The sequence below is a fragment of the Numida meleagris genome, chromosome 3 (assembly GCF_002078875.1).
Source record: "Numida meleagris isolate 19003 breed g44 Domestic line chromosome 3, NumMel1.0, whole genome shotgun sequence".
Classification (NCBI taxonomy): domain Eukaryota; kingdom Metazoa; phylum Chordata; class Aves; order Galliformes; family Numididae; genus Numida; species Numida meleagris.
In genome coordinates this window covers 12,350,761-12,377,497 of record NC_034411.1, presented here as the reverse complement: position 1 = coordinate 12,377,497, position 26,737 = coordinate 12,350,761, and the positions used below count along the sequence as shown (strand labels likewise).

At 42.4% G+C, this 26,737-nt stretch overlaps 1 protein-coding gene across 2 annotated transcripts in view; it reads left to right on the top strand.

The window, feature by feature from the left end:
• The window catches only part of ISM1 (isthmin 1), a 41,147-nt gene extending 17,475 nt beyond the window's left edge, over positions 1–23,672 (top strand). The window contains exons 2-6 of one of the 2 annotated variants that reach the window (XM_021392199.1): positions 3,424–3,660; positions 13,702–13,969; positions 16,911–17,054; positions 20,038–20,127; positions 21,858–23,672. In XM_021392199.1, the coding sequence (XP_021247874.1) occupies positions 3,424–3,660; positions 13,702–13,969; positions 16,911–17,054; positions 20,038–20,127; positions 21,858–22,375 (1,257 nt within the window). In that variant the 3' untranslated portion in view covers positions 22,376–23,672. The remainder of the gene's footprint in view (positions 1–3,423; positions 3,661–13,701; positions 13,970–16,910; positions 17,055–20,037; positions 20,128–21,857) is intronic. The other variant, XM_021392200.1, reaches the window with a different exon arrangement.

Below are 26,737 nucleotides of genomic sequence, written 5' to 3'. Positions count from 1 at the left end.
AATAAATACTGTGAAGTAAAAACATGTGAAATAACTTAGAAATAAGAAGGGAAGGATATCCCTCCCCAGATTTTCATCAGTTAGCCTTGGAACGCAAACACCGTTTTCTTCAGCAATCACGCTGGCATTGTTGTGAGGACACCCTTCTCCCTGCTAGGCAGGCCTTGGGAGATCCTGTGCCTGAGTTAATACAGGAAACCAGCGAGCCCATAATCTGCTCGTCAGGTGCAGTACAAGCTCACTTTTTATCCATGGCAGCCTCTGTTATCTTTGTACCACAAGTATGCATTTTTTTGTAACACCGCACATCAGCTTAGACACAACACTAAGATTTACCTGTCTAAAAACCAGACCTCCTATTCATTTTAATAACTGAGAGCTAACGGTCTTTTTCTTGTGATACTATGAGCAGATGATAGCTGAACCTGTAGCCAGTGACAGAACATGCAGGGACAGCACAAAGCTGCACCGGGGGAGGTTCAGGCTGGGCACTGGGAGCAATTTATTTACCACGAGATGGTCAAACGTCAGACCAGGCTTCCTAGAGAGGTGGCAGATGGCCCATGCCTGTCAGTGTCAAGAGGCATTTGGACAATGCCCTCAGTAATATGCTTTGACTTCTGGTTGGCCCTGAAGTGGTCAGGCAGTTGGACTCAGTGATCTCTGTAGGTCCCTTCCAACTGAACCGTTCTGAAGTTGTTTCTCACTGACACTGCCTTTAGAAACGTATTACTAGTGTTGAACCAGGGTCGTCTTCTCACGTCCACCCTGAACATGTGGCGTGGTCTATCTTCTACCTCTCTGCAGCGGCCTTTGGTAAGGACAGTTACCATGTTCCCCTTCCATTTCCTTTTTAATGTTCAACAACCCCAACTCAGTGAGTCTGTAATTAATGACAGCCCCTGCCCCAAGCAGCTTGGTAGCGGGCCTGATCAGCCTGATGTCATTTCTTCACCATGACAATTTTCTAACTAACTCCATGTGATATTCCATCTGTCTGACACTATTAAAATCTTTTTATATAGTCCATATTATTGTAGTTGCTGAGCTCCCCACAAATATCACAGGGAGGGAGGGAAGTGCTGTTATCCCCACCGAGGCACAGACAGACCGTGACCTAACAAGATCACACATCGAGCCTTATCACGGAATGAAATGTAGGTCTCTAAAGTCCTTGGCCAGCTCTCCAGCTGTATGGCATGGTAACACACAGAATCAAGATGCTCCTGACTTTGCAAGCAAATAAGGAAAGTATGAAGCTGTATGTGAGAACTGCATTATTTTTTAACAAAATCTCACTTTATTTTTAATAAAGGCAAGATTATGTGCATGACACCCCAGGAAAAAAAGGAGTTAAAAATACCACATTTTTTTGGTTCCTTTCTGAAGTAATTTAATAACAGTGCAATTACTCCTTGTTGATCAGGCATAACTGACAAGCCATTTAATCCTCACGTGCCAAGCAGTTTGAAGTTAAGTTCTGTTAAGTGTTAAGTTAAAGCTCAAGCACATGGGTAAGGAACCTAAAGTTAGCTAAGCGGCCCTCAGTTTTGTTTCCCAGAGCTTGCTGTCATGCGATTTACTTTCTACTTTGTATTAAGTAAAGTGTGTGTTAATGGATGGCCCGCCAAAGACATGTGAAAGCCTTGCCTGGTCTGCAGTGAAAAGCAGCATTCCTGGTTTAGCTTTCAAACAATACAGTTAGGAGCATATAGACTACTCCATGCCTATGAATGAATTTGGAATGAACTTTGTTCATCAGTGCTGTAGACAGATGAGTAATAGTCTTTTGGCACTTTTAGAGTGTAACCATTCTGATCACGAAAATACTATGAATAGTTCAATACTACTAAGTCTGATTTTGCACTTCTTTACAAATGCAATGCAGTGAGGAGGAGAGGAGAAATGCCTTAGTTTTTACTTGAGATTTCACTTAGTCCCAGATTAATTCTTAAATTTCGGTTTATTTAAATTCCTGAATATTTTCCTATAAGTGTGCGCAGATTTTATTCTAAAATCTCTTCAAAGGTCAATTTAGAACATTCTGTGCAAACAAACACAAAATAAAGGAAAACACATTGGAACTGCTGCCTATGTGAGACCTTAACAAAAGGTATGTTAGCTTAATTCGAGCCAGAGGAGCTGGATGGAGGTTGTGTTTAACCAGATATGCTGGCAAAAACATGCTTAAGAAGAGCCAGAACCACATGTGGCCACTCCACTTTAATTGTGCATGTTTTAAAAGATTGGTCTTTAACATTTACCCTACCCATGCTTGCTGTCTCTTTATGAACTGAAAATAAAAGCTCCCCAGGCAGTCATACTAAGACCTCAAACCTAAAATTTTTCAGCTGAGTCAAAAGCAAAACCTATGTTGAATCAGCTCCATGCATTTTTTTGTAGCCATAAGAAGATTTGACGTCTGCCTTTTTTTTTTTTCCCCCCAAGTCCCCAGGCCAGACCTAACCCAGGGAGTGTTTTGATACTGAATGTAGCTCCTCGGTGAGGTCAAAGGCAGTGACAGCAGTGCTACTGGTTCGAAGGCAGCCTGCTGTAATAAACTACATAACCCGAAAGTACGCTCAGCAATAACAAAAGCATTAACCACTGACCCACAGCTTGCTGAAATTCAATCCCACCATTAAGCAAACATGAAAATGAGATCCCAGAGGAAGGAAGGAAGGTTCAGATGTTCAAGACCAGAGAAATCGGGTGAGAAAGACAGACAACTAGATGGAAGTTGTTGCAAACTAAGGAGAGAGAGAAGGAAGCTGTCAGTTCAACACAGTAGGATCCTTTAGTGTCATGAATTTGAACTAAAACTTAGCAGTCAGGGATTTTGCTCCGATTTGGAACAGAGCAAGCTGAAATGCTTTGTAGTTAAGATATCCTTCCACCATTTTAGGGACATAGAGTTATAGAATCGTTTGAGTTGGAAGAGACTTTTAAAGATCATTTAGTCCAACTTCCGTGGAATGAATGCAGAGATTTACAGCTAAGTCAGGCTTAATCTGATATAACTTGATTTCAAAGAGATTGCTTCAGTTCTTCATGCTTTCAGAAGTGCTTTAAGTTAGACACTTTTGTCAATGAGTAGATGTCACTGGAAGCCTGGAATGTTCCAGGAACCAGATAGAGCTAAGCACCCAAATGTGACTTAATTTTATAATGCATCAGGAGGTTACAGATCCACACTAGTGTAACTGAGTATATTTCAGTGAGAATCAGGGGTCAAACTCATGAAACCCTAGAAAATACATCATAAATTCTGTGTGTTTAAAAAACTAGCTGTGGGTCAGTATGCTGTAAGAACTTCGGTCTATCATCTGCACTCTGCAGTCATCAGCAGCAGAAAGCTGGACATGGGGATACTGGCAGGACTGCACCTCAGTTGTTGTTATAGTGCATTATTTTTTTTCCCAGAACACGCTCACTGCAGATGACCGTTCTCCTGAAGACAGCTTTACCCTGAACCCTGAGGACAGAAGAGAATACCCTGATCTCCAGGCTGCCCACCGGCCATTCCCTAAGCAACGATTCAGGCAGGAAAATGGGCATACGTCCTTACAAAGAGATGGACCCAGATCTTTCCTCCTGGATCTCCCAAACTTCCCTGACCTATCAAAAGCAGATATCAACGGGCAGAATCCCAACATTCAGGTACAAGCTTATGCTAACGTGTAATGTTTTATGAAGCTACACAAGATCATTTTACTGAATCAAGTGAACTTTCAGCCTGGTTTCTATGTCATGCAGTCAGAATATCCTGCATCTCTACCAAACAGAGATTGTATATACGCTTTGTCTTAAGTGAATGCACAGATTTCAACTTTTTCTGAATTTCTCTTTGGATATTGTTGATTGCAAAATGTAGGTATCAATACAGACCTATTCACGATATTAAAGGCATCTTTGCTTTTGCATTTTAGAATATATTCTCTTCTTTGATATTAAATGGGTATTTTCAATTCTGCTTTCCACTCTCTGTTGTACAATTTTTTTATAAACAGATTCTCTTTTGGCATGCTATTATAAAGTACAACCATTCCCAAATGTTGTATGAGAATAGGTGTAGCAGAAATGCTAAGTTACGGCCTGAAGCAGTGATGGAGCACCTGGTGGGGAGGCAGGGCCAACCCAGGGGAGCTCAGGCATATGCAGTGCACCCGAGTGACTGGAAGGGGTGGAGCCCGGATCTACCCCTTCCCTGACCTCATTTAAGGGTTGGCAGTGGAAGTAAGGGGATCTCTCTGGAGATTCCTTCCTACTAGAGGCCTTCTAAAGGTAAGACTGTACTTTCTGTCGCGTTACGATAGGTCTTTAAGTTTCTTCCCAAAATGTGGTCCTCTGTATGGAACTAAGCCTTAAAGTCAATTTCTGCTGCGGCTGCCCATAAAAGAAAAACTGTCTGTGAGAAATTTTGTTATACATTATTCCTCAAAGTATTCTTGGGTTTGGAATGGCCTCTTGCAAGCCACTTGCATCTTAAGACTTCAGGGATGAGAAAGAGGAAAAAATGAGTGATTTGTTTTTAATTCAGAACCTTAAAGTAAAATTGGCATTAATAAGAAGTCTTTTGTTTTTTTATCCAAAACAATAAATTGAAACGTTGTTCTGCCTAGGATGTGCTTATAAAAACAATACGCTAATAGAACTAGCTTTCTGCTTAAATAAATTCCTGGCTTCTTGCAGTTCCCCAGCCCACAAAATTACCATCCTTTTGATATGTCTAAGAAGTACATACATAAAGATATAATAGACCTATTCGTGAGAGAACAAGCTGTCTCAAAGTCAACACTCCATTACTTCATAGATGGCTCGCAACATCAAGAAGTCTAACAGATTTGGATCAAGTGCAGGTCCAATACTTGACAGGCCGAGGTAGTAAACACGTTCAACATGTGGTGCCTGTACGTGTCCTTCCAGAAAGCTTTAGGAAGGGAAGGCAGGGAAGCTATAGGGGCCCCAGATTGTGGTAGGAGGTAAATAGTGTAACATCACTGTTTGAACAGCATGTAAACCATGGAGGAGGGCAGGAGGAAACAAAAACCTTCTCTGATTCGTGACAGCATTTAATGTTTAGACTTAGGGAACGGGTAAACGACTGGAGGATGGAAACATTTCCCTGGCTTCTCTTTACAGTAACTGAGTCTGCTATGACCTCTTTTTCCACCACCTGATGCTGGAAATGTGTCAGCCAACTAAGTCAGCAGTTTTGCTGGACTCTGAGAACTGGAAAACTTTTTCCTGTAGACTGGAAAACATTGGGCAACATCATTAATCCCAGAGCTCTTTCTTACACATAAGGATCGACTCTTTCAGAAATAGGCTGCCTACGTTCTCTATTATATTTAGTCAGCTTATTCAGGTGCGTAAATAGAGAGATGCAAATCTTCCTTAAGTTCCAAGTTGACAGTCCTGCAGCAGTTCAGGCCTTACAGAGATAAAAATCCCATTAATTCATTACAAAATCATTCTTAGGAATGACTCTAAAGAAACTTTATTTCTTTGCCAGAAGGTTGTAAAAGGTGGTCTACTCTTTACTCTTTCATGGGGAAAAAATAAAGACTTACAGTGAATTCTTACTCATTAAGTAATACCTTACTTGACTGAATGACAGTGGTGACAGTTAGTGACTAGCAAATTTCTCATCAGCTCTTTGGCAAATGAAAGCAGAATCAATACTCATTTCTTGTTTTGCCCCCTGACAATGGGCTCTGTGAGCTATGGTCCTGAGGGTGTTAATTTGGAATGATGGAATCATTAAAGTTGGAAAAGACCTCTAAGATCATCTTGTCCAGCCATACACCTAACACCAATATTGCCCACTAAACCATGTCCCTGAGTATTACGTCTGCCCTTTCCTTAAACATTTCCAGGGATGGTGACTCCACCACCTCCCTGGGCAGCCTGTTCCAATGCCCATCCACTCTTTCAGGGAAGAAATTTTGCCTAATATCCAACCTGAACCTTCCCTGGTGCAACTTGGGCACACTCCCTTCTCATCCTATCGCTGTTACCTGGGAGAAGAGGCTGACCCCCACTTACCTCACCACAACCTCCTTTCAGGCAGTTGTAGAGAGTGATAAGGTCTCCCCTGAGCCTCCTCTTCTCCAGACTGAACAATGGGCTTGATGCCATTGTTGTCTTGCATGTGCCGTGTGATTGCGCTTGAGACAATCTGCTCCATCATCTTCCCTGGCACCAAGGTCAGGCTGACAGGCCTGTAGTTTTCCGAATCCTCCTTATGACCCTTCTTTAGATGGAAGTCACATTGATAAGCCTCTCTGAGGACCCCCTCCAGTTGATCAGGACCTCTGATAGATGGTGGAAAGCAGCTTGGCTATCACCTCTGCTAGCTCCCTCAGCACCCTTGAGTGGATCCCATCCAGCCCCACAGATTTGTGACAGTCCGAATGGAGTAGAAAGTCTCTTAACTGTCTCCACCTGAATCATGGGGAATTTACTTTGCTGCTCATCCCAGACTTCCAGGTCAGGAGGCTGAGTACCCTAAAGATAACTGGTCTGACTATTGAAGGCAGATGTAAAGAAGGCATTAAGGACCTCAGCCTTTTTCTTAGTGGTCACGTTCCCTGCTGCATCCAGCAAAGGATGGAGATTCTCTTTAGCCCTCCTCTTACTCTTAATATATTTGTAAAGAATAACAAAAAATGTTTTTACCACAGTGGCCAGGTTGAGTTCAAGCTGGGCTTTTGCCTTTCTAAATTTCTCCCTGCATATCCTAGAAACTTCTTTGCACTTTCCCCTGAGTTTACCCCACAACCTTTTTTCCTTTTTATTAGTGTAGAACTGTGTAGACCAGAAATAACCTGGAGACTTTAAAAACCTAATAAACAGATGTAAAATTCAGCCCAAGAAAGCAGGTTGAAGAGAGAACTCCAGTGAGTTCTCTCTATGGCTGTTCATTTGCTGGTTTTCTGTGAGAACGTAATTGCTGTATTATGCCCTAGTTATGTGCTCTTTTGGAGAGGAAGTAGTGGATTTCAGAACACCATCACAGGAATTCAGAAAATACGTCCTCAGGCTACTACTGTATTTATCAGGCGATAATCAAATATAAGTGTAGTGAACTGCCTTCTAGAAAAACCTCAGAAACAATAATTAGAGCCTGCAGTAGGCAAATGCTATTTGACTCTTTGCATGCAAGACAAGGATGACACTAGACTTTCTGTGGTGTTCTTGCCTTGTTAAATCTTGCATCATTTCAAGTGACATCTTATGCTTTAGCATTGCTTTCACAGTGCTTGTTTTAGAGTAACTGTAGCAGCAGCTGTCCAGCACAGACTGGTTGTTTGGTTTGGAGTATTTGATTTTTCTTTATTTTGGTCATTTCAACTATTCTGTCAGTGCCTGGAAGAGAAGGGGATTTCAAATGCTGATCACACATTTCTCTGCATTTTCTCATGTGTCCCTTTCATGTAGATGTCACTTGTTTGACATAAGCTAGCTGAGGGATGCCTACGCAGACCTTGTAAACAGGCAGAATTGTTATGAGTAAGATATAATTGTTCATACTTCTAAGTAACAGAAAGAAGTCATATGGGGGATGTATAGAAACTTGCTTATTTTTCATTTCTGATCAGCTTGTCTCTTCTCTTCCAACCAGCCTTTTACAGCTTCTCAGCTGTTCTCTGAGGCCTCAGGCTCTGTCTCACCTTCCCGGCTGTTCCTCTGTTTGGAACCTCAACGTGCAGTTGAAATTTTGCTCATGTCCCTCCCCTTTACTTCTTACTCCTGGATTCCCACTCTTGGGTAGGTAGTGTTGTCCTGTTGCTTTGCTGCTTTCCTAGCAGCAATGGACACCACAATAAATGAGAAAAAAAGGGGAAACTCCCTACTGCTTGTTAGGCAAAGACTTTTCATTGATACTGATCTTATAAAGAATTTGAATCTTGATCACATGTCACAACCAGTATACCTGAAGTACAACTGGGCTGAGTTCTGGTTGTGATAGATGACGAGACAGGTTCTGAGTAGAAACAGAGTTAGGCATGACTCCTGTCCTTAAAAAATGTCAATGTGTCCTGAAAGCTGAAGCAGAAGAGCATATCATTAAATCTGTTTTGATTAGTATTCTTGCTGCGAATTGTGGCACTGATAATAATTGATAGGAGTGATTTTTAAGGCAGAATTAATGTTGCCTGCTTGGGGAAGTGTTGCGTGAGGACTGTGGGCTGTTTTTGCCCATTGTGCCATGCTGGTATTGCTTTGTTATCTTTATTTATTCTCACATAATTGTTCTGAGTTGGAAGAGACCCTTAAAGGCTATCTAGTCCAACTCCTCTGTAGTGAACATGGACACCTACACTAGATTAGGTGCTCAGAGCCCCATCCAGCCTGACCTTGAATGTCTTCAAGAATGGGACATCCACCACCTCTTTGAGCAACCTGTGACAGTGCTTCTCTACTCTTACTGTAGAAAACTTTTCTTCTATCCGATCTAAATCTCCCATGTTCTACTTTAAAACCATTTTCCCCTTGTCCTATCACAACAGATCTTGCTACAGATTCTGTCCTCTTCCTTCTTATAGCCCCCCTTTAGATTCTGGAAGGCCGCTCTCAGGTCTCTCCGGAGCCTTCTCTTCTCCAGGCTGAACAGCCCCAGCTCTCTCAGCCCGTCCTCATAGGGGAGGTGTTCCTATTCTCTTTGATATATACTCAGTTTCCAGCCTCTCTTTTTTTTTTTTTTTTTTTTTTTTTTTTTTTTTTTTTAAATCTACACAGTACTGCCCACTCTAGGAACATACAGAATACAAAGAAACAAGCCAGTGTGATCTGCTTTAAAAAATAGCTACAGAGTTCAAACTAACTCTTTTCTAGGTTCATCAGTGCCCATTCCCCTCACCTCTGTTTGTATTGCACATAGCTTTTAATGCATTTTATTAGACTTATTTTTTAGAGAAACTTTGTATTTGTCATTTGAAGCTGCTAGTTTCACTGCAATGGAAAGCAACACCCTCTTAGTATCATCACAAAAGATTCAGCAATACCTGTAGCACTGAGCTCTAAACAGTATGTCCTGCCTCTAACCTAGCTCAGTAAGGACTGGAGGGCTGTGGTAACACTGACTTCTTGTAATGCCTTTATGGTTTGATTCTTTGAGATAGTAGCAGAGCAATTGTCCCTATCATTAAACTAAAACCTAGAAAAGCGGAGAGTGCACGTTCCTCTTTTTTTGTTGCTTGAACTGGATCTGTATCATGGAGAACTCCCAGCTCCAAAGACCATCTGCCTGGTCAGTCTGTCTTCTTTGCTGATCTCACTGCAGCAGCAGAAGCACAGCGTAGCTGTGTCAGGAGCTAAACTAGTCCTCTTAGCAAGCTGGAAAAATGAGTCTTGGCAGAGCATGGTGCTGGAAGGCCATGGCTAACAGCTTCCAATACAAGAGCAGTCACCTCTGCAGAGACTTATTGTCTGTCATAGTGTAAAAGAGCTTGCCATGAAGTGCAAAATTCAGAGCAGGGCTTGGGACCAGAATTTGAGTTGAGGGATTCAGGTAGGGCCATCAGAACACAGATTTCAGGATTTGAGTCATATTGTCTTCAGCGAGCAAATTTTAATATCCTTCACTTTTGTCCAGTGAGTCCAGAAAACTTTTCTAAGTGAGCTGTCATGACATTACCAGAAGTAACTTTTCATCACTATAGACATCATTTTAGCTTAACTGTTATGTGATATAAACCTGAATTTATCATTTCCATACTTCATAATTAACCAATTTCTGTTCTGCTGTTACAGTTTCTTCCTTGCTGACTTGCACATATCCATCTTCACAGAATGGCAAGTTCTGCACTGATAATTTGCACATCAGTTTTGTGAAGGAAACAGTAGAAATGTCCCAGAGCCCATGGCTTGCACAATACTGCAAGTGTAGTTCTTCCTGTAACGTAATCTTCCAGTTGCTTAGGGCAATGTTTACACCATTAGAGTGAATTCAGAAACACTGTCTCAGTAAACAGGACAAAGTACTTAGAACTCTTTGTGCACTCCAGCAAGTGGGGATAATATTTATCTTCTGTATATTTTTGGCCAGGAGAAAATTGGATGTTGGTGTCTAGAGACATCTGTGCTTGATACATTTATTTCATTAGAAATTCATTGCAAATCTGTTGTTTTAATGTACCTATGCCAATTGTTTTTAACAATTTTTAGAGGAACATCCTTATTTATAGCTCAAACAACCATAAAAGAAATGGCTTCATTTTAGGCTTGAATACTTCTGGAGATGATTGTGGATTTATACAAGAACCATGTTACCACAGACGTTTTGGGAAGCGTGACAAAAAAATAAATAATCATCTTTGCAGTTTTGATAATCTCTGGAAGAAGAAAACAGGGAAAACAAAGTCTTTAAAACAGTCTTCATGATAAAAATACTGAACAAGGTCTATTTCTTAGTTCTTGAGAGAACGTGTTTTTGTTGGAATCATTACACACATGAAAGCTTTTCCAGAGCTGTCTTAACTGCCCCTTTTTTAATGACTATAGTTCTGGATCTGATTTCTTTTTTTTTTCACTTTTTTTATTTAAAAAAAAAAACAAAACCGTATGGAAACCAATCAAAGGGTACATATTTGTATATCATATATGTATATGCATAGTTATGGGCTAATGTTGTTAAGGTTGACTGTAAGTATTGGAAGAATTCAGTGAATGCTAATTCTTCCAAATTTTACATTGGGATAGGGAAGTAATTGCTTGCCCAAAGTAGTAACCACTTCTCACACCTCTGTCCAGACCCCAGGTACTGCTGCCATTATTTGCTGATTTCCTCCCTGCCTCTGGGAGGTGCCTTAGAGTTAAACAGGGCTGGGCAAAGCATGGATGAGTCCCCAAAAAAGAACAGAACTGGACTTGACTGAAGTCCTTTTTCTTTTTTTTTTTTTTTTTAACTTGCTAAGACCAGCAGGTCAGATGATCCCAGGACTCATAGAATTTCTTTCACTCTACAGTTTTAAGGTTGCAAGCAAACAACTTCGTAATCAAAGCTTAAGAAGAAGAAATACTGGTGTTTGTTAGTCTGCCACAATGGATTTAGATTTTATGTTCATTGAATCAATAGCCTATTAAAAACCTCGCTCATGCTAAGGTGGATCTCTCTTGACCTCTCCTCTCCTTAGACCTCTCTCTTCACGATAAAGGGATTATTAATAGTCTCAGGCCTTAGCTCCTTATCTAGTTCACGGGTGACGGAGCACCTTAGTCCTGCAGGGTCAGTTACAGTCATGCGAAAGGAAAAGAGACAAAGCACAGGGACTCCTTCTCCCCTGCCCGGGTATCACTGAAAGAAGCACCATGTGTTTGCACACACTGTTTGCCTACTCGTGGCTCTGAGTCGCACCAGTGGTGTGTAGTTCCCAATTTCTTCCTCATTAGCTAGCTCTAAGCCATAGAGAAAGGACTCAGAGCTTGCCATGGCACGGTTAAATTCCTCACACCTCCTGTGCTGGAAAACTCATTTTAAAGGCCTTTTTAATAAACCTACTTTGCAGTACACAGACTGATTGCAGACATGTCTTGAAAATAAATTGGTGGCGGTGCTGTTAGAGGTCTGATGAGGTCTTCTGAGCGTAAAGGTCACCTCCCTCTCTTTCTCAATGTAGCAAGTAGCCTAACAGAAGCCCCTGCGTCTCTACGAACCATCTTCTGCTTAAACTGACTTGGAATCCTAAATAAGTGTCTTAAATCCAAATCCTTATGGTTCTTCCAATTTTACCTGGCTGAAATAACGGGAGTTTGCTCTGGCTCACAGTCACATAACTACAGTTTAGCAAAGCAAATGGAATGATTGTCAAGTGCTCCTTGCCTTTTTTCTTTAAAAAAAAAAAAAAAAAAAAGGTTGTTTTGTTGCATTTGTTCTTTTTCTCTTTGCTGAGTCATTACTTACAAAGTTAGTGTGGTCTTAAAAATATTTGTTACCAGAGTAAGTACTAGAGTCATACTCATTTTCACATGGTCAGTACTAAAGCCCTCTGACTGGCCAGCAGTGCAGTGTTACCCACTCAGTAAAATCATTTATTTTCACTTACTGTGAAAACTGTTTTGCTTGGGTGGATGCAACAGTTTTGAACCCCTGAACTAACCCTGTTGTTTTCAAACTTATGAAATCCACTTTAATTCTTGGTCTGCAGAAACTGAGGTTAATGAAGTAATCATTCTGATTCCACATCTAGTCTGGGAGTAAAATATCTCTTGTGTAAAGATGCTATTAGGCTGTCAACTGCACTTTCCCTCGCCCTTTCTCTTTCTCCCAGTGCCGTTTCATACTCGCCTCAAAGTTGTTCTGTTTCAATGGTTCTGTCTGTCCATGGTCAAAGGTAAAGCACTGAACAGATTCAAAATCTCCTTTCTCCAAAAAGGATGCATGGGCATTGCCTTGTCTGTGTAGTTGTGCCTGCAGATACTAAACGACAGCAGCAGTTCTTTGGTTTGCTTCCTACATTAGACTCCTCTGTAAATCAATCACAGGTAGCTGTAGAAACTGTTTTTTCTTGAATGGATTTTGTGACTTTAAACATAATTGTACATTTTCCTGTTCTTAAATAACCCAGTTTTTCTGGAGTACTATCTTGAAAGATTGTTTTGTAAACCTATAAAGCATGAAGAATACATTATAGATGCATCTGATACTTCTGTATTATGCTTAGCCAGTCCAATGTAATTGCTGAACCACACCAGCGTGAAGCATCAGAGCACTTCATGATTTGTCTGTGGTCATTATATGCTTGAATTATAGAGCCACGGTTTCTGATGGCTAGTCCCTATTTCTACCTAAATAGCCACTTACACACAAGCACAATATTTATCTAAGAGTTTCATAGTTACGCGTTGTTCAGCCCAAGTAATCAAGGCTCTCCCTGTGCAGTGTTATATTTGCATTCGTGATGTTTGTGAGTAAATTGGGCAACAAAATTTGAATCTTGGCTCTGGGTTCTGCAGAAGCTGTAAATGGATCATACAGCATTATCTTCTGCAGCACAGAAAGAGGACCTACTTCAGGTGGCGTAGCAGCAAGTGTCTTATGTAGCCACGGCTGAAAGAGCTGCTGGCGCTCAGCCCTGTGGTGTGGTTCCATGTGGCACCGCATGATGGAAAGGCGGTGCTGCAAGGTGGGCAGTGCGAGGGAAGAGGCTGAGCGCTGCTACAGAACAAGGCAGATGCAAACCTGCATTGACCCAGTGCAGACTGTGGGCTCTGTCCTCCACCTTCGTACCCATGGACTTACTTAGTCCTCTGCTAAGTCTGTCCAAGCCCTCAGAACTGGCTCTGCATGCTGGTGTGTTTCATGCTTGTTTCAAATTCAATCCCAGTGTATTTAGAGGAACAGATATGATTTTCTTTTTCCTCATCATAAATGTCCAGGTTTGAACATAGTTTCCCCCTAAGGCAGGAATTCCTGCTGCAAAGGTTTTAGGCACAGCATGGGTTATTATTTTGCGTGGTATTTTTCCTAGCCTTTGTTCCAAGGTCTGATTCAGCAGAGGTAGCAGAAGGAATCACTCAGCCTCTGCATATCTCTGTGCTCAGTAATCCACATATGGTTTACAACATGCTAACCCTATGGTATTACTCAGCCCCCTTGCAAGGCAACATTGGTCATTTTTCTTTGCTGTATAGAAAGTCTCCCAGTGATGAGGAGGTGACAGTGACAGGCAGTCCGGTCTGTTTTGAATCCCATAGGTTACCATTGAAGTGGTGGATGGCCCCGACACCGAGACAGACAAGGACCTTCAGAAAGAAAGCAGCAAGCCTAGCTGGCCAGTCTCGTCACCTGACTGGAGAAACTGGTGGCAGAGGTCCTCCACCTTGACTCGCATGAGCAGCGGTGACCGGGACTACAAGTATGACAGGACTACTGAGGACAGCAACTTCCTGAACCCTCTCGGTGGGTGGGATGGTCATGCACCCAGTCACCGGACACATGAGTCCAAGGAGCAGCCAGAGTATGGTAAGTTTGTGTTCCAAGCCTCTTATGGGCATCTTGGGATTGTAAAATGAGTTTGGGGGAAATGAGAATGGTGAGGCATTGCTGAAAGTAGGCCAAACAAAATAGAATTTTTCAACATGTGGCTTTTGTTCATCAGCTTTTAAATACAAATCTGTGCAGATGCACAAGCTGTACTGTGGTAGCTACATTCCACTAGTAAGTCTATAATCTTGAAAATCATACCAGTTATCCCATAAGAGGGTCTTTTTTTAGTCCTAAGTGTACTTTTTTTAAAAGCAAAGGAAACAAGGTTTCAAATTTATTTTTAGAGTAAGGATAAGTGCAAATTTAGAATCATGCAGTGGTTTGGGAACTAAAATATAATTATTGGATAAATAAGCAAGATCTAAAACGTGGTAGTGTTTGGTGGATACATAAATAAGATGAATTATGTTGGTGCATGTGTGGGGAGTGGTGTATGCAGCAGGAACATTGTGTGTTTGCGTGTGTAATTCTCTTCCAGATGTGTCATGGTGAAAACAATTGTTTTCAGCTTGTTGCATGAAATGGTTGCAGAAACTAGAAGCAGAGTCGAGCTACGTTCTCTCATTGCCCCAGGGGGTATAACTATCCACACAGGAAAGATTCAAGGGAGGTGAATTAATATGTGCCCTTCAGGAGCCACAGGTAGATCAAAGCCTCTCCATTTTATGAAAATAAATAAATAGAGCAGGATTTCAAAGCCAGAGTACTTGTGGCACTTGCATTGCAACAGCTAGATACTGCAGAGTGGTTGTTGTGCGTTGTTTCAGTCTTACTTTTCCCTGTTTATGTCCTAGAGCCTTAACGCTGGAGAGAGCCTTTTCATCAAATGGTGTATTTAAATGCATACCTATGTCTTAAATTTTTGTGGCCAGAAGATTGAAGTCTATCCCTTCTTTTTGTACCTGTGCTTAGTTGTGGGCACACTATTGCCAGGAACTCATATATTAGGTGGCTATTAACTTAGGCAAAATAAAATTGCTCTCACAAATAATTGTGGTAGAATTAATAAGAATTATGTATATAAAAATAGGGAGAACAGGTTGAGATCCAGGATGTTTAATAGTAGCTAGATACTGTGTGCTTTGTAGTGCAGTATAAAGACTAGGTAGGCAGGCCTGCAAATTATCCTAGAGCTCTTTGCCATACACCAGAGCATGCCACTAACTGCAAGAGACTCTTGGCCTTCTGACTAACGTAAAATGCTGTGTGCCATTGGCTTTTGCCAGGAGGATGTAGCAGCAGATCCCGTCTGCAAGGGGCTTCTATGCTATTTCCAGCCATCTGACTGTTCACACCTGGTCACCCTCACTCTTCCTCAACAGGCATGTGGGGGGGGAAATCAGTCAGAAAAAGACTGGAAAGGAGAGCAGGGTTAGTGAGAGAGAGCAGATCTGAAAAGACCTTGAGCCTCTTCAGATTGCTGTAGTGCCCTCCTGTTGGCACATCCCAGAATCGGGTATCTTTGCACACAGACATTACTGCAGGGACCACCATTCTTCCCGCACCACATTAGTTGACACTTGATTCAAATGTGACAGCCTCCCAGGCAGCAGCAATGTAAGAAAAGGAGGAAAAGCATACGAGGTCCCTACCATGAGGAACTTGCATCTAGGCAGCATGCTACGAGTGAGATATATAACCTTTGCATACTCCCGGCAATAAATGTTTAATAGCACCCTACAGAGTTGTCATCAGTCATTACATATGGTACAAATCAAGTTACGTGTTCTACTAACCAGCTCAGGAAGCCCACAGACAGCATGGCAGTGAGGGGGAAGTGGGAAGCGCAGCATAGAGGCCTGTTCAGACAAGGATATGTCCCTGTATCTTGCCAGTGCCTACACAGTCAGCCTATAGCTGTAGAGCAGGGCTGTCTCTGAATCACTAAACTCACATTAGTTTTGCTGCTCACTATGAGTGAAGCCCAAATGAGCAAAGGCTACAAGCTGCCATCACAGGTCAGTTGAACATCCGTAGATTACAGAGAACACCATTAAGCCAGGAGTTTGTAGCGAGACAAAACTCAGCTGGTGCTGCTGAAAGGCAGGAGAGCAGTTAGAATGAAAGCAAACTGGGGTTGGTTCACAGGCTCCATCTGCTGCCCTTCAGAAGGTGGAATGTGCAACAGATAACCCAACAAACATAGGAGACTGAGTCTAAGGTATTCAGATACTTATGGTGGCACCAACTCTCAGTGGTGCAGTCTTGGTACTGTTTATCTTGGCTGTTTACCAGAAGATGATAACCTCATGTTTCCATTGCAGAAGGCTCCTCCTACTTAGGAATCAGATTAGGTGTTACTAAATAACTTGTGTGAACCAGTATAAATTGCATGTTGTTCTTGGTGCCAGATGACTATGTAGTTCATTATATTCGTGGCAGTGTTCTTGTAATATCTGTTTACTGTTTGAGAGGCAGAGGAATAAAACTTGCAGTTTTCAGATATGACCCTCAGCCTCCCACAGTCCAACATTCCTGGTATCCTTAAAGTTAACTAGGTAAGCATTGTTGCGCTATTGCTGTATGTTTTGAAGAGAAGAAAAATAAAACTTAGTTTAGCCACTGATAATAGTTTGTGACCAGAAAACCTACTCCTATATGCAGGAAAACTATGTGAATAGCTGTGTACTGTTAGTCCATGACCCAGCTTTGCAGCTGAGGAGTCTCAGCTGCCAAAAGGTCAAAAGAGAAAGGAAATATTTTTTCAAATAATGCTGCATGCATTTCCCCGAGGAGCATCAAGTGTGAAAACCATTTAAACAGCAGGCTTACGCCTGGCACTTAGCCCAAGCTTCAGGTAGAGACATCTGGATTCCATTCTTTTTTTGCCTTCTTAATAAAAAACACTACACACAGTAGTTTTGGGTAGTAGGAGTTTTGTTTCTTCATTTCCTTCCTCATCTTTGTTTTTACGCAGACTACATTGATGGTGAGGGTGACTGGAGCTCATGGTCCCTTTGTAGCGTCACATGTGGGAGCGGCAGTCAGAAGCGGACGAGGTCCTGTGGGTATGCCTGTACTGCCACCGAGTCACGGACCTGCGACAGGCCAAACTGCCCAGGTGTGGTTGTGCTAGCAGAAGGGCACTGGGGAGAGGTGGTCAAGGGAGGGGGAGAAGAGCCCTACTGTGCATGAAGCCACGGCCCTGTTGGGTCCTTGGCTAGGTAAGAGGTTCTGTTGGGAAGAGGGCATTTATGAAATGGCGGGTTCTTTGCTAGTAATAATATGTCTCCAGATGCAGTTTACCACCTCCTGAGACTTAAAAGACAGATACAGGCTTTTTTTAGCCTATGGTAGTCATTTTTGTGCAGAGTACGTTTTGTATTCCAAAGGGTGTAATCTACTCTCGTGAAACAAATTTGTGTTAACTTTAGAATTTCAAAACAGCCATGCTGTTGCCTCAGTGAGCCCATATTTTGCCATGCTGTGAATGGACATGCCTGTGCTTTGAACAAATAGCTCCCCCCACTTACATGGCATTTAAGATGTGTGCCTAACAGATCCACAGTTACTGTGAGATTCCATATGTATTAACATGAGGGGGAAAAAATTATATATATATATATATATATATACTTGCTCCTGTTTTACTTAGAGATTTTGTTTTTGTTGGGGTACAGAATCTCCTGTCTTTCAAAGTCAACAGCTATGTTAAGGTGGAAACGTTACCTCCTGTCTCTTGTCATGTTGCTTGGCCAGCTAGAGAATTATAAACAGCAAGTCCAGTGCTGCAGCAGCTGTGATAAGTGTTGGGATGAAGGAAGGGGTACTTTTAGCTTCAATCACAGAAGGGCCTGGGTTGAAAAGGAGCTCAAAGATCATCTAGTTTTAACCCCCCTGCTGGGTGCAGGGTTGCCAACCACTAGACCAAATGTGGTCACTGAGCACTGAATGTGTTCAGAAAATACAGCCATGACAAGGAGATTTTCCTTAGCTCCTGCTTTTTTAAAGGCATGGACATTACTTGCTAGTAAAGCAAGCGTCATCATTATCATCAAGCTTTTGCCTTACTGAAAGCAAATCGAGTGCTCAAACCTACATCATAAAAAATTTAAAGCTGCTATGGAAACCTTGTGTCATGCTGGTCTTTAAGTGCTACTGTAGGTGTGTATTTAGGTGAACTTGCAATGCAGAGGTACAGTAGTTCATAGACTCCTAGAATCTTCTGAGCGGGAAAGGACATTTAAAGGTCACCAAGTCCAAATGCCCTGCCATGAACAGGGGCACCTACAGCTGGACCAGGTGGGTCAGAGCCCCACACAGGGATGGGGCATCTGCCACCTCTCTGGGTAACCTGTACCAGTGCTTCCCTACCCTTGGTAAAACCATGCGCCATGGCGGTATCACTAAGCTTACTTAACAACTCAGAAAGGCAGAAGCTGGAGGTCTGGTGTTTTTGCTGGGAAGTGAAATGTGAGGAGGGCTGGGAACCTTAGCTGGGCAGTCAGAGGAGTTTCAGTCATAGACAGATGCACGCATTCATTGCATGATAACTACTTCTAGGCAGTTCAGGAGAAAAATACTGCTGGATTTTCTCATACATCCTGAAGCCTAAATATTAAGGGGTTAAATCCAGAATAATGCATGTAGCCCCCCCCCCCAGTTATATTTTCCAGTATTTATTACCGGCTAGCATCAAACAGTGGCAAACTTGAAAGAGCATATTATGTCACATAACAGACCCCCCAACGATCAGCAAGCAAAATATATTCACTCTTTGAGGCTGTGCTGACATTTTTAAAATGACAAGGGCAAAGCTCAGCTTCTACTGTTTATAATTCCAGCAGTGAATTATTGCCTTGTAATGGATTCTCGGGTATCTATTATTCTTCATCTGCTGGTGGAGTTAAGGCAAAATCATATGATAATTTTATTGAAAAGCTGCCTGAGGCTGTTTTGAAGCTTTGCAAGCCACTATTATGCCGTGGTTCAGGAGAGCAGGAGAAAGTTCACTGGAAAGAAGATGGATGGTGAACAGACTTCATTATTAACTATATAGTTATCATGTATTTAAAAGCTTTCTGCTCTCTGTAGAGGTTTTTGAGTCGGGGGGGGGGAAGAATAGCGTTCAAATGCTTCTTTGAAGGGATGATTGTTTTAAGGCTACATAGCACAGACTGGGAAACATTAGGCTGCTAGGCAGAGCGAACTACAACAGCACCGAAAGGATGCATATATCATATATATTCTGGAAATCCATTTGTCGCTCTACTGGTAGCAGACGCTTAGGTGAGGATTGGGGGAAGATCCTAGTCTTTTCAGACACTGATATTTTATTCCATTGGTTCTATTGCTGCAATATTGCTGCTGTAGCTGGGGGCTGGGTTTGATAGGCGAGGTTATTTATCTCTTGCCTACGCGCACCTTTCAACTCCTAGCACAGGAGAGACCAACAAGTGCCATTTCCGTAATAGCATCTTTCTTCCTTGCACTTCCTGAATACTGTTTGCCTGCATATGGACATGAATTTATACACCTGTCTTCAGGCGTGTTGCTCTATTTTAGAAAAATGACACAAGTGCCATTTCCCTCAGACATCGTGTTTTAGCTAGTGCTTTACAGTTTCCCTTAGGGCTCATGTATTTATTTTGTCAGGCACCTGTATTATGTGCTTTTGAGACAATACTGGTCACATAAAGCTGACCAGATGCAGTGTGTGCAAATGTCCTACCTGAATTATTGGGAGCTGCTGGCAAGCCTCAAGTCTGGAAGAGGAGGGGAAACACTGGTTCCCCCACTTATTCCTGCAGCGGGTTCGAAACTAAACAGTTTGCTGCTTAAATATAATCTAAATTTCTAAACTTAGGAAAGTTTTTACCTTAGGGTTAAGCTAATTCTTTAAAACAGCAGTTAGCTTTGTAGCACCCCAGATTCCTTGTCCATTGTACTTTTAAATGAACACTCCCTCCAACAACAACTTCAGACTGCTTCCTTGACAAACAAGGCAGGTTTCAGAATGGGGGGAGGAGGAGGTGGCGGGGAGACAGTTGATTTTGTTCTGCTCTAGTAGGAAAAACCCACCACTATTAACATGTTTGTTATAGGGATCGAAGATACCTTCCGGACAGCCGCCACAGAAGTGAGCTTACTTGCTGGGAGTGAAGACTTCAATGCTACTAAACTGTTTGAAGTTGGTAAGTGGTGCCATCAATCTTTCAGTAATAGATAAGAAATTTAACTTTGATTTTCCTATATTGACTCCCACTGTGGGTCATCCAAGGTTTTTAAGTTTATTGTAGAGAAGTGTCAGTAAAAATGTTTGTTTATTATCTTGCTTAAGTAAGTATATGACGTGGACCTACTCACTTCTATCACAGAATCTTTCTTCTCTTAACATCTGTGCCTCTTTCATTGTAAAATTGCGAGTCACTGTCCTGGTTCAGAGAAGAGCTGTGAGTGTCCACGCTAATGTCTGGCAAAAATCAAACACTGTTTTTCATTTTGCTGAAATAGCCTTGTATGGAAGATACTATAAAAGCAATTTAGATACAGATGTCACATCAAATACAAAATGGCAATGACTTTTACAAGCATGCATAGTTTTTATAACTATGTGTGCTGCAGCGGGATGAGCCAAAGCAATTTTATAGGGCATGACTTCATCTATCTAAAACTCAGCCCACCTCTCTAACATTCTAATTCCATCCCTCCAATGAAACCATGCAGTGGCCACTCTTACACAGTGGTTGCTGGACCAAACAGCAGTAACAACTGGGTAAACTATGCACTCCAGCACCTCCCTGGTGTGGTGCTGGAGCACAGCAGTTAATGACAGCTGAGACAGGACTCTTTAAAGAGATAGAAAAACAAAATACAGATCACTAAGTAAATATTTTGCAGGAATGTTTGCTGTAAGAGTTTTATGTCCCAGTCCTTGCATTACTTAAGGCCTGTTAAGCATGGAGCAAGAGGTGCAGGGTTTCTTAAAGCCCACAGTATGACATGAACACCTTACCCAACATTTTGGGTAGGAAGTGTCTTAACTGGATTCTTTCAAGACTGTTGCAAAATAATAAAAGGCCAGTACTAAATATACTACTAGTCTATAAATCTCTTTAATTCCAGCTATAAGTCTCGACTCTGGTGTCATTAAGTCCTCCTAATGTACAGACACTGATACTATGTCACATATGCCCCTTTAGAATCTGCACCATTTCTGACTGTATGTGTGAGAAGTCAGCCAAGGTGTTGGTCTCTGTGTCTGAACTACAGCTGCTTGAAATATCCAGACATAGAGACCAACATCTTGGCTGACTTCTCTTCATAGTGAAGAGAGTATGCGTTAGTTAAAAGGAAGACATTATTAGGGCTTAATAATAATCTTAAAAATAATGTAGGCTTTGCTTGCCATCTTGATGTTTCCAGCACCTTAAAAAAAACTTTTAACATCAGAATCTGAAGTTCTTGAAAAGGTGAGTGTGTAGACAAGGGCTTTAAACCAAAGACAGTCTTCAACCCCCTGTACAAGTTCACAGAATGCAAGCTCCCAGTTTCAGTTCTGTTGCTTGAAAACCTCTGCCAGTGTCTCTTGTGCTGCATGGGGATAGTGGGAGGCTTGGCTAGAATTTGCCCGGTAGAGAAACATGAAGGATTGTTACCAGCATGGGTACTGCAGTATAATTTGGAGTAGCACTGCTTGAGGCCCTTGTAGTCAGGAACCTGTTCAATTTTATTTATTTATTTAGATCAGACAGGACAGCATATTAACATCACAGGCAGGGCAGCAAGCTTTTGTTACTCCCCTTTGTTTCTTAAGCAAAGCACCAGTGCTGAACAGTAATGCTTTACTCATTTGTTATCACTGATCATATGAATTGGGTTGCTGCGTTGTATCCTAAGCTTTCCCTTTCCTGCCCTTAAACAGACACTGATAGCTGTGAAAGATGGATGAGCTGCAAAAGTGAGTTCTTAATGAAATATATGCACAAAGTGATCAACGATCTTCCCAGCTGCCCATGCTCCTACCCCAGAGAAGTTGCATACAGCACTGCTGACATCTACGATCGAATTAAGAGGAAAAACTTTCGCTGGAAAGATGCAAGTGGTCCAAAGGAGAAACTGGAGATCTATAAGCCCACTGCACGGTACTGCATCCGCTCCATGCTCTCTTTGGAGAGCACAACACTTGCAGCTCAGCACTGCTGCTATGATGATAACATGCAGCTAATTACCAGAGGGAAAGGGGCAGGTACACCAAACCTGATCAGCATCGAATTCTCAGCAGAACTCCATTACAAAGTGGACATTTTGCCCTGGATTATATGCAAAGGTGACTGGAGTCGGTACAATGAAGCACGGCCTCCAAACAATGGGCAGAAGTGTACAGAAAACCCTACAGATGAAGACTATTACAAGCAGTTTCAAGAAGCAAGGGAATACTGAATAGGTTTTCCTCCTCTTCAAACAGAAAATAGCATTCATTGCCTGGATGCCAAAGAACCGATAACTGCTGCTGCATTATCTCCTTGACAGGGGCTGATCAGTTGCTTTCTAATGAATGTGTACAGTTGTAATATAATACATAACTATTTTTCATAGTGTGTGTAATTTATAAGCACATATCTCTATCTCACACACACCTATTTTTACATACAGACATGCATAAAACTTGTCCCGGATATTTTATACTACAGTAATGTTCATTTAATAATGTGCATTTTGTTTTATTCACCAACAATAATGTGAGTAGGAGAGGGGGGAGCAGGAGGGAGGGGTGCAGCTGCCCTCACCATCAGGACCAAGGCCCCACCTGAAGAGGGCACATATTTAAAAGTTATTAGGGACAAGGGGGTTGAAAAATGAAAACCATTCCCATATGGAAGAGTACAAGATTAATGTATCTACAGCATCAGTTTTCTCTGAGTGATTTCATGACTAATAATGTCTAAGACAGATTTTTTTTTTATTTTTTTTTTTTGGAAGTGGCTATAAACACTCACTAGCAACTGCAATTCTTTCTGTTACCTTCCAGGCCAGGTCCTCACTACCCATCTGGGTAGGCCTGCAGCGAGGGGGAGCTGTGGTTTTCCTGTGGACCAGAAACAGTCCCAGGGCAGGGGTTCTCTAGGAGTTACCACAGCTCCAGCTACAGAACTGCAGCTGGCAGGGCCGGTGTCTTATGCTGGGGAGCAGATCTTCAGGGCAGCTACCTGTAAGCTAAGCATGCTATAGGTCTTTGGAGGAGAGAAGCTGCAGGAGGAAATCCCCAATTTTTACATTAAAGAGTGTTTATTTTTCCAGTGACAGGAAAAGTGGAATACACATTTCTAAGTAAGTTCCCTCAGAGAATGCACCCAGCCTTTGTCTCCCCTTCCTTTTTGTCATATGCTGAGGGCACAGCATCCTACAGAAGAAGTTATTCCTTCAAAAAGCTGTCTGGGAAGAACTAGGGTGAGTTAGAACTTGTTCATTTTTTTCAAAAAAGCTAGCATTATTTTTGTAAAGTATTTATTGAATTATAACAATAGCTCACATATGGGATGTCTCTCTAACATGAAAGGCTGCAGTAGATGGAATGCAATTGGCAAGAATGACTGTTGTTCGGCAAAGATTTTACTTCCAAATTTTTATAAAGCCTGTTTACATACATGATCCTGTAATGAAGCGGCTGATACCTGCGTTTCTATGAAAGGTAAAAATAACACCATGGGTAAATAAATATTTACAGTTCCATTCTGTAGACGTCTGTCTTGCTGCACGTTAATAATGCTTTCATTTGGAAAACTAAGGCTAAATGTCACTAGAGATGTGTATTTTCGGATTGTGTGGTCTGATGCCCATATGTGCTCTGCATGTGGAACTGCACACAGCAGTAAAACCCATCCTGCATTGCAGTCAGTCTTAGCTAAAAGACACAAGGCAGTCACAAAAGACAACTCCTCTCACTATATAGGCGGACACATACATACTGTAGATCTCTGCACTAGCTCTGCTGGCCTTTCAAGTGCAGGCTGATCGTGACTTCCTGGACAGACACATGCATCTCCTCCCAGCATTACCTTATGTGAGAAGTCAGCCAAGTGTGAGAAGCATCAGGATGATGGCAGCCCATGCCTCAGACACCCACTCTGACCAAAGATGGGGCATGTGTGCTGTGAAGCTACCCTTGGTCTGCCAGATCTACTCTGCCAGGCTGCAGAGCTGCAGCACTGCACTTACGCTCCAGCTATCCAGAAAGACAGCAGCCCAAGCAAAGCTACTGTACCTACGCAACAACTGATGCACCGAGGTAACAACAGCAGCTGGCAATCTTGGCCAAGCCCCGGATCTCCCCAGACGCAGGCTCAAGCTGGAGGTCCAGGGAGACGTGGCTATGTTCTAGCACTAACTGGCAGCAACACAACATGGCCAGTTGAGCAAGAGGGTAAACATGGGGACTGCCCCTTAATTTTTACAGGAACCGGGTTTTGTCAAGTCTTGCAAGGTCGTACGAAGGAGCCTCTAGCCATATGTGCCAGTTAAATTGATAGCAGATGGATGAAAAGCAAAAGCAATTCCAGGATCAGGCACTTGCTAGGGAAGACAGGTATTTTCTGCATTACAGGGGAAAAGGCCCTGCTTTTCAGTTCACTTAACTGTGTGGGGGAACAACAGTCTCAGGTTTCTCTGGGAGGGCAATGAGAGGGCAGTCGCAATTCTTGAAATACAAAACATCCCTGCATTTTAGAGATTAGTAAATTATAGTGCTATTGAGAGATGTTACTGTACCATTAAAACCAAACATAACAAATAAAGTGTCAAGGAAGAGGACAAATTATTCTAGAAAATGAAATGACGCACAACCCTTCAAGTCTTACTGCTCCTTTTTTGCCAAGGCTGGAAATGCTGAAGGAGCTGAAACCAGTGATAAGGACATACCAGGTTTTTTTGAAGCATTAGTCTTGGAGAACACATCAAGAGAGGAGTCACACTTCTGCAGTCTTAAGCAATAGTCCTTAAGAAAAACAAAGCTAGTACTATTTTGTAATAAATTATATCCCTTCAGGACAGGGCTGCTCTTTCCTTTTCCAATTTTTCTTAATTTCTTGTCCAACAACCAACAATGTACATGGAATGACTTCAAACAGTAGAATTTAGGAAGGTGCTGGAGATAGCGTGGCCAAATTTGGCTCTGTCTCCTAAATTCCCTATTGGAATAAGACCATAGGAAGACTTTGTGGTCTCACATTCCCAGGCACAGGCCAGTAGTTAGCAGAAGCTGCTGTCATCTTTCTGATGTAGCACAGAGCAACCACGTTTGAAGGCCCAACCAAAGACAGGAGGGGAACTGAAGCAAGCAGAACTACATGACCCTTATGGTATCAGCAATGAGAACTCTTTAGTGGCATCTGAGGTAGCAATCCCAAAAGGAAGCTTAAAATACAGATTTTACATCAGTTCTCTATAGCTGAGCAGTTTCATTTACCTATTTTTCTTCAGCAAAACCAGAGCAAGGTATTATCTCCTTCTGGCCACTCATTCCTCTGCGCTACCTTTCTCTTGAGCCAGTGCAGCTGGCCAGGAATCAGGCCAGTTAACCGCATTACTTGTAACGCCAATCTCCCAACAGAGAGAGATCACTGCACAGCCCCAGAGCCAAGCTGACAGGAGTGCCTGAAGCTGGCACTGCTGCTGAGAAAGATGCATGGCACAGTGCCCTGGGGCAGCCATAAATGGATCAAGTGCGTACCTTTGATGGTACAAAGGACGAGCAGGCCTGCCTTCACGTTGCCCAGACAGCTGCTGAACAGCAAAATTCCACTAACATAACCCACAGTGATGCATATGGGTTATAGGACAATACAGCGCAAAATAAAAACATACACACATTCACAGATCCCTGCAGTTCTGCATTTCTTACCAGCTGCATTTTTCCCCCCTGCTGTGCAGAACGGTTAGCACTGTCAACACAACGCATTCTTTAGAAAAATGCCATTGAGTTGGTAGGACCGCCTTTTCCATTCATAGTGTTTTCACTGTGATTGTAGGGTTGGTTTCAATGAATAACTGATGCACCTGACACTTCTCCTAAGTGGAGCCTGCTGACACCAGCAACAATTCTGTTGCTTTTGCATCCCCAGCAGTGATCCCCTCCTGACTGTTTTATGGGCAAGGTGGCTTCTGCCGCCCAGGGCTGGATAAAGCTTTGGATGTTTATCACAGCTGTGACTGGAGCAGCAGTGGGACCACAGCAGAAAGATTTACAGACTGCACAGCTGTGCACATGATCTTCTTGCCCCAGGTGAGGGGCAATGGCAAAGCCACATTCTCCCTTTCTAATCACAGAGGAAGGCACAAAGCAGAGGGGAATGAGCTCCAGTCTCTCCCTGCACCTGCGCAAGCACAGCCACATCCCCTCCCCTGCACACCCACAGAGCACCAGGGCAGGAGTGCACTTGCAGGGGGAGACCAACAGTAAGCACCAGCATAAGGAGGACAATTTATCCACAAACCGGTGTGAGTGCGGTGCTGCCTGGCTGAAAGGCACTGATGTGACAGCTGACAGAGCATGTGTTTTTCTATCACCCATTTCCCCTTCCTTTCCCCTTTGTAACTTTTAATGGAAAAATGTGTGGGCAGTTTCCATTATGCCTGCGCTGTTTCAGACAAATTAAGGGGTTGGCTAAGAAACCACTGGCTTCATATTTCATAAATAGTATACACATGCGTATATTTTTATATGAACGTAAATGCATTTAGGATATCCTCTAGCCACACACTTTATAGCAGCTCAGTGCCGAGAGCAGCATCTGCAGGAACAGACCT